This window comes from Esox lucius, chromosome 1 (genome assembly GCF_011004845.1).
Source record: "Esox lucius isolate fEsoLuc1 chromosome 1, fEsoLuc1.pri, whole genome shotgun sequence".
NCBI classification, from domain to species: Eukaryota; Metazoa; Chordata; class Actinopteri; order Esociformes; family Esocidae; genus Esox; species Esox lucius.
Genome location: NC_047569.1, coordinates 16,295,464 through 16,304,364, shown reverse-complemented (window position 1 = coordinate 16,304,364; position 8,901 = coordinate 16,295,464). Strand labels below are relative to the sequence as shown.

Below are 8,901 nucleotides of genomic sequence, written 5' to 3'. Positions count from 1 at the left end.
TGGTATTTCACTATTAATTCAGAGCATCCTCAAAACCTTGGAACATTTTGCAATCTAGCATACCGACCATAGGACCGACGTATACAATTAAGCTTTTTGCAATCAATTCTGATCATTACAACTTTTATCATTTTTAATCCATTAGATATTGCCTGAATTATACAAAACAATGTTTCTCTGTACAAGCCAGGCTGGCAGATGTTCAAGAAAACCTTTGTTTCTGTATTAAATGTACTGAGAGATTACTGACCAAAAATGTATTTGAAACAAAAAAATATAGAATAAAACAAGGTGGAAGGTTTATTGTTGGCTATATAGTCAGTGTATAAAGCATTATCTATGTCGGCTAGAAGTTTTGAACTATTTTTTTAACACAGGAAGATATATCTAGAATGTATATAATCATACCAAGACCATTCTATCTATTTGAGGAGTGTAATTATGGTCATTTCACCAGTGGGCATTGTCGTTTTTTTGGTAACATACTCAGGTGTGCCAATAATTGTGTGTATTTTTAATTACTTTTTCTCAACCAATTCTACCTCTATTAATAGATTTCTCACATATTGTTCGTTTTAGATCAAGCTGATGAATGAAAACGAGTACAAAGGAAGACAGTATGAATGGAGGGCTGTATATATATATTGCATCTTGTGAATCACACAAAAGGCCTTAGATAATTAGATGTCTGTGATAATCTAAAGTCCCCAAAATGTCCAATAGATCACCAGTCTGTATAGTAGCCTATATATAAGACGCCTAGTTTACTTTCACAGTAATATAACCTCCATTTGCAACACTATTTGCGTTGTGTAATTTCAAACCAAAATTCCAGAATTGAATGAAAAACATGCTAAAAATAGTTCATACTTGACAAATAACCGTTTGTTTATACATTTCGTGCTCAACATTTTGAGAAACTGAATTTTAAAAAAGTTATTGGCGGCAGGTTTTACTGTGATGTAAATAAAGTATTAACCAGTGCTTTCACAACAAACTGATTTCTTCCATGTTTAACATGTGACACGCAAGTTCTATAACAAATTAAAAATTAATAGTGAAGATCTCCGCTGTTTCCATATAATGGTATCTTCCAACACACCCCCTAAACTTACCTGACCACTGATTTACCGCAGTACACGGGACCTGAGGAAAATAACGTCAACACAGACATACCATTATACAAAAATATATATTAATAATAAAACTACACTCGCTTTGGACGCTATATGTGGCTGACAAACGCGATACGGTGCAAGCGAGTGTTTGCTATAATTCAGCGAACCTAACTAACTGGAAAACTTCATAGGACGGACAGATTGTACCATTTAAACGATTTAGAGGGGTGTCGTACAACTTCAAGCCGCACAAGTCCCGCCTCTGTGTGGATCCTGGAAGAGATTTGGGGATATAAAATGAAGGAACTCTGTTATGTAGCACTTCTAAGTTCATGTCGTGAACGTCATCAACTTCACGACACATTAATAAGCCTCTTGTTCTAACCACTGACAAACAAGAGAGAATTTGTGTCTCACTCAAACGAATTATTCACACTCATCTTTCTTGCTGGCACTTCTGCCGGTAGCGCAGCCATGGCCGCGGACGATCAGCGGGCGTTACAGTATGAACAAACTTTGGTAAGTGAACTTGATGCCACTTCAACTTAATTTCGTTGAACGTGACAGCAGTGTGTGTTATCTGCGCCTGTTTGAGTCACTGTGTTTATAGCCTACGTCTTCAATGAGTTCAAAGTCTTTGGCTCGCACCTGCTGGTTAAATTGGGTAAAGTTAGTGAGTTTCGCTTATATTACGGTGTTTTTATATTCCAAACACTGGATTAGAATTATACTAATCTCGTTCAGTTCTGAACAATCTTTAAACATACAACACTCATGGTCGTTGTAATTATGAGAAAACATCTGGATTTGTTCAGAACAATGTCTCTCTCTATCTCTCCCTCTCCATCACAACCATGACGATTTAATCCATACGCTCAGCTACAAAAAGTAGGAGTAACAATATTCCATGCACGAATAACGACTGTTCTGAACTTCAACACAGGCCTAGGGCTAGTCGATGCAGCAATGATTTCGTGGATTGCATCGATATGTTCGACTCAATGGCAGCGTTTTATTTTGTTTTTGTGCTAGTACTCTGAAGCGAGAAGAGCATAGTCTAGAAATGCCCACTTACAGTCTTACAAGACTTGCACAGTAACACATGGGAAATGATGTTCTATCCAAGATAAAACCTTTGAGCCAAACGCGAAAAAAACATAACTGGTCTAACGTAGGCCAATTTTAATTATTAAACTGTAATTACTATTTGTTTACAGAAGTGTCATTTCTAACAGAGGTCAACAGCTTTTCTCCAGAATGTGGTATACATACACACACTGAAGGACATTTGGGCAGCAGTGTCTGCATTGCCCTTCTCTGGATACTATAGACATGATGCAGTTCTATTTGCCAAGGATAGGGTAAAGCGGGCTATGATCCATCATATTGTCAGGTGGTATAAGAGACGGAGGAGACCCTTTTTAAATGAAACACTAATTTGACAGCATATGCTGTAACATTGCTATCTACATGACCGCATGGAGCATAGTTTAGAAACCTACATACTTTTACATTTTCAAAAAAAAAAAAAAAAGTTTTAATATTAACAGATATAGGTCATGTTTAAAAGCAATCGTTGACATGTGAAAACATAGAATGCCACTCATTAATTTCACAAACTAATAGCCTTTTTATTATGAGCCAACTTTGCTCTTTGGCCAGAATGGGGCAAAGGCCTGCCTGCTAGGACGCAGCTTGGTTTCAAAATGTAATGTAATCAATTTTCACCTGGTGCAAAACACCCCTACAATGGTTACCTAGGCCACAAAGACTTTCTCATTGTCTTGTAGTTTATCAACCTTCATCTCTGACATTTCTGACTTGCTAACTCGTTGTTAATCTTTTGCAGCGTTCAACCAATTTGCAAGTTACAGCTTTTAGTGTTATGGTAAACATTAGGTGATGGTAGCTAAGTAATTGCACAACATTGGGCCTCAGGATGTTGTCACAGTGTTTCTGTGTACATTCAAGTTAACATGAGCAAAATTCAGTGGTGTTCATTGTCAATAGCTTATGTCTTCCCATACCAAACCCCACTGCCACCTTTGGGTTGATGGATGTAGAACTCCTGGGCTGGCGTGGTTACACTAGGTCTGCCGTTGTTAGCCCGTTTTGATGTACTGCTGAATTCTCTAAAACACAGTAGGCAGTTGCTCGTTGTAGAGAAATCAACATTACATTTCCCGTAGCAGGTCTGTGAAAACCAATGAAACAATGCATTCCTCTGTGACAATACTGACTGGTGGCACACGCGTGGGTCGTGGACCAGGACCTGGATTCCTTGCCGTCGTAGAAGGAACCCTGAAATCTGCTCTGCGTCAGAGAATTTGAATGGGGAATGTAAGGCCATCAACCGGTGAGCAAGACTAAGTCAGAATGGTTGAGGAACAACACGTTAAAATTGGAGTGGCTGAGTCAGTCTGGCCCTAAAGCCTATGGAGATGTTGTGGCTGGTCACTGGCCCAAGCACATCATGCTTAAATCCGCATGTCACAGAGGTAAATTGCGGAGGAGTGGGCTAAAATTCCATTCAGTGTGAACAATGTAAAAAATGTAGACAGGCAGATTTATTTGACATGCAATGCGTTGGGGAATGACAGCCAGACCAGACACATGGCCTGCACCAGATCGCAAACATGTTTAAATTACTAATAATGATATAAATGCACTTAAACAGGGCATGGTTTTACTTTAATTTCTTTCTCTAGGGAATATTAATTTTAAACCTGCAAATGTTTATCAAACCTTCATGGCAAAATGTAAACGAGTAATGAGATGAACTATAAAATGGCACATTTTTCTCTCAGCCCCATGGTACCACATTTAATTGGCAAGAAATTAGCTTTAAAACTGATACACCAAGAAAACATTTGCAGAATAGCAACATAGAATTTGCACCAAGGCAAAATGTTTGGTTCGGAAACACTGCGGTCAGCCTAGTCAATGGTCTCTGGAATGAATGAGTGAAGTGGATCGAGCAGCATGTGGTTGTCTGCCATGCTTGATGTTTACTGCAACAGGGCTACACAGTAGTGGAGGGAGTAAATATATAGCCTAAAGGGCCACTGAGATAAGCAAAAGGAACTTGTGAAAAGCAATATTGTTGTGGCTGTTTTTACTGAGACTTCCTTCTTACTGTGTGTTGCGCCTCTGTATGAGATTACAAAATGAGCTACTGCTGATTCAGCTGTGTCACCTTCTTGAGGTCTCGTGCTCGGCTCCTGCTCGCTCCTCTCTCTGAGGGAGTCACTGAACCGACTCATTTTCATCTCTCTCCTTCTCCCCCTCCTCGCCTGTAGCAACCCCGTGAGTCACCGTGACACTGTTCCATTGTGTGACCATTGGCAGGCGATGTGGTTGTGTGTGGGCATCTCATAAGGGTTAGAAATGAAAGAGACTACTGTAGCTATCAGAAACACGATAGTTTGAGGCCAACAAACCAGCTGTTCCACTCTTACATTAGGCATTGTATATATCTTAAGAGTCCCCAGTTTAAATCAGCATATTTCTGGCCTTTTTATGAGTGAGTACTAAAATATTCAACATATTACGTATTGTTGTTTATCTTGGCACACTACTTGTCTTTCAGCATTTAATATAGAAATCCTGTTGAAACTTTAACATAGCCTGCTCATAAAAATTAACGGAACACTTTGTACAGTGGGTCTTGGTGAAGGAAATATATTAAAGATCCAAATCTTTACTGTACATTGTGTAAGTCGGTGAGAACCAGATTACGTGACAACGGTCAGTGGAAACCTAAATCGCTAACCGACTGAGGGCAGGATTAAAACTCACTCTGAATATCAAAGTAGACAATTGAAATCACCGGCTGAATTTCATCACGGCAACTCATAATGTTACTCAGTAGTGTGTATGGCCCCCTTGTGCCTGTATGCACTCCCGACAACGTCTGGGCATGCTCCTGATGAGACGGCGGATGGTGTCTTGGGGGATCTCCTCCCAGACCTGGATCAGGGCATCAATGAGCTCCTGGACAGTCTGTGTCACTACTGTGCCATGTTGGATGCACCAATACATAAAGTCCCAGAGGTTCTCAATTGGATTCAAGTCTGGGGAACGTTAGGGCCAATCAATGGCATCTATGCCTTCGTCATCCAGGAACTGCCTACAGGCCGGGGATTGTCCTGCACCAGGAAGAACCCACTTCCAGACCGGTCATGCTGGATGATGGTGCAGGCTCATATTGTTCACCACGTGCATCTCCAGTCTCTTTCACGTCTGTCACGTTGTCAGTGTGAACCTGCTCTCATCTGTGAAGAGAATGGGGTTCCAATAGTGGACCTGCCAATCCTGGAGTTCTCTGGCGAATGCCAATCCAGCTGCAAGGTGCGAGCTGTGAGCACAGGTCCCACTAGAGGATGTCGGGTCCTCATGCCACCCTCATGTACTCTGACAATTTGGTCAGAAACACACACACGGAGGTCGTTTCGCTTGAGGTCGTTTTGTATTGCTCAGTCAGTGCTGCTCCTGTTCCTCCTCACACAAAGGAGCCGATACCGATCCTGTCCAGCTCTCCTCGTTTAATGGCCCATCTCCTGGTATCTCCTCCATTCTCCTGAGACTGTATTGAGAGGCACAGCAAACTTTGCGACAGCACGTATGGATGTACCATCCTGGAGGAGTAGGACTGCCTGTGCAACGTGAATGGGCTGCAGGTACCATCTCATGCTACCAGTAGTGGCAAGGACATTAGCAAAACTAGAGAAGAATCAGTCAGGAAGGATAAGGAGAGAGCCTTTATCTGTGGCTACCAGCTGCAAAACCATTCCCGTTTTGGGGGTTGTCTTGGTATTGCCTTTCCAATGCACTTGCATCTGCCCCAAAACAGGTGACATTGATTCACAATTGCTTATGCTTCCTGAATGGACAGATTTATATCCCTGAAGTTCATTTGAATTGGTGTTATACTGTGATGATTTAGTATTTTGAGCAGTGTATATACTGGTCTGGAATTTAAATAATTCTTAATTATTTACGCTTTGTTTTAGTTTGTCCATCCTAATCCACTTTCAAGGGATTTTTTACTGCAACCCTGTTTCCAAAAAAGATGGGACGCTGCGTAAAATGTAAATGAAAACAGAATGCAATGATGTGTGAATCATTTATCACATTATTTATTTGAACATAGTACAAAGACAACATATCAAATGTTGAAACTCTGAAATTTTATTGTTTTGGATATATACAAGCCCATTTTGAATTTAATGCCAGCAACACATATCGGAAAAGTTGGCGCATGGCAGCGCTGTGTTGCATTACCTCTTCTTTTAAAAATACTCTGTAAATGTTTGGGAACTGAGGAGACCAATTGCTGTAGTTTTGAAAGTTAAATGTTTTCCCATTCTTGCTTGATATACAGGTGCATCTCCAGTAATTTGAACATTTTGGAAAAGTTTTTTTTCTGTAATTAAAAAAAAAACGACACCTTCTTATACAGTGGATATAAAGTCTACACACCCCTGCCAGGTTCTTGTGATGTAAAATAACTTTTTCCACCTTTAATGTGACCTAAAACGTGAACAATTCAATTGAAAAACAAACTGAAATCTTTAAAAAATAAAAAACTCACAATAACCAGGTTGCATAAGTGTACACACCCTTAAACTAATAATCTTTTGAAGCACCTTTTGATTTTATTACAGCACCCTTTTTTGGTAGGAGTCTATTAGCATGGCACATCTTGACTTTGCAATATTTGCCCACTCTTCTTTGCAAAAGTGCTCCAAATCTGTCAGATTGCGAGGACATCTCCTGGGCACAGCCCTCTTCAGATCACCCCACAGATGTTTAATTGGATTCAGGTCTGGGCTCTGGCTGGGCCGTTCCAAAACTTGAATGTTCTTTTGGTGAAGCCATGCTTTTGTGGATTTGGATGTGTGCTTTGGGTCGTTGTCATGCTGAAAGGTGAACTTCATCTTCAGCTTTCTAACGGACGCCTGAAGGTTTTGTGCCAAAATTGACTGGTATTTGGAACTGTTCATAATTCCCTCCAGCCTGACTAAGGCCCCGGTTCCACCTGAAGAAAAACAGCCCCAAAGTATGATGCTGCCACCACCATGCTTCACTATAGGTATGGTGTTCTATGGGTGATGTTGTTTTTGCGCCAAACCTACCTTTTGGAATGATGGCCAAAAAGTTCAACCTTGGTTTCATCAGACCATAACACATTTTCCCACATGCTTTGCAAACTTCAGCCAGGGTTCGATGTTTTTCTTTGTAAGAAAATACTTCTGTCTTGCCACCTTTCCCCATAGCTCATACATTTGAAGAATACGGGAGATTGTTGTCACATGTAGCACTCAGCCAGTACTTGCCAGAAATTCCTGCAGTTGTTTTAATGTTGCTGTAGGCCTCTTGGAAGCCTCCCTGACCAGTTTTCTTCTCGTCTTTTCATCAATTTTGGAGGGACATCCAGTTCTTGGTAATGTCTTTGTTGTGCTATATTTTCTCCACTTGATGATGACTGTCTTCCCTGTGTTCCATGGTATATCTAATGCTTTGGAAATTATTTTGTACCCTTCTCCTGACTGATATCTTTCAACAATGAGATCCTTCTGATGATTTGGAAGCTCTCTGCGGACATGGCTATTGCCCTGCGATGCAACTAAGAAAATGTCAGTAAAATCCATAACAGCTGAACTTTTTGTGATTATTTAGAGTCACTTTAAATGATGGCAGGTGTGTAATGACTTCTATTTAACATGCGTTTGAATGTGATTGATTAATTCTTAACATAGCCACATCCCCAGTTATAAGAGTGTGTGTACACTTATGCAACCAGGTTATTGTAAGGTTTTTATTTTTCATTTTTCCCCCTCGAAGATTTCAGTTTGTTTTTCAATTGAATTGTTCACTTCATAGGTCTGACATGATTTTTCTTTGTGTCACAAAAACATGGCATTTTCACAGGGGTGTGGAGGCTTTTTTTGTATCCTCTGTATCACAAGTTCCAAAATCGAACACAACGGCACTGCTCTGGGTAGATTTTGGTTTTAAGCCAAATGAAAGAGGTGATCCCAATAATTTGCAGGAGCCAAATTGCCGGATTTGCTCCAGAAAGGTGGCAGTCAAATGCAGGAACACCACAAACCAGAAGAACCATCTACGGATCCACCATCCCATACAATTCCCCAAACTTGGAAAGAGAACTGCAGCCGCATCTCCTTCCCGGCAGTTGGTTATTGTGGACGCTTTCGGGGCGAGTGACTAAATACTAAATACAATTGTGACAGTGCCAGATGGCGCACATTTTAAACAGACTGTGTAACACAATATATAGTCAAAGAAATGATGCCGTTCAATACGGTTGAAAAAACTGCACTTTCTGCATGCAAAAGTTTGAAGTTAAGTTATGTAATCTGCCCTGTGCAATTTTTGTTTACAAAGAACACAGAAATTATATTTATTTATAAATACATTTCCAATGTTCATTGTCAATAAATTATGCCTTCATAAGACGTATGTGTATTAATTACAATATTATTAGACACTAATAGTGTCATAATATTAACAATATAGACAATTAAATCGTTAATCGCAATTATTTGTGTGACAATTAATCGTCAACTAAAATGTCATAATCGTGACAGCCCTAGTCTTGCTGAAATAAGCAAAGACTTCCTTGAAAATTAACTTGTTTGTGTGGCAGCATATGTTGCTCCAAAACCAGTATATATTGTTCAGCCTTCACAACTGTGCAAGTTACCCATGCCATTCAAAAAACGAAATCTAGGTGGGAAAAACATTGTCGTTAACTGAA

At 40.1% G+C, this 8,901-nt stretch overlaps 1 protein-coding gene across 4 annotated transcripts in view; it reads left to right on the top strand.

Annotated features, from left to right (window-relative positions):
• Nucleotides 1-1,397: 1,397 nt before the first annotated feature.
• Nucleotides 1,398-8,901, top strand: part of LOC105015878 (chloride channel protein 2) — a 155,889-nt gene continuing 148,385 nt past the window's right edge. For all 4 annotated transcript variants that reach the window (XM_010879382.4, XM_034292781.1, XM_034292780.1 and 1 more), the window contains exon 1: nucleotides 1,398-1,637. In XM_010879382.4, coding sequence (XP_010877684.1) covers nucleotides 1,593-1,637 — 45 coding nt within the window. In that variant the 5' untranslated portion in view covers nucleotides 1,398-1,592. The remainder of the gene's footprint in view (nucleotides 1,638-8,901) is intronic.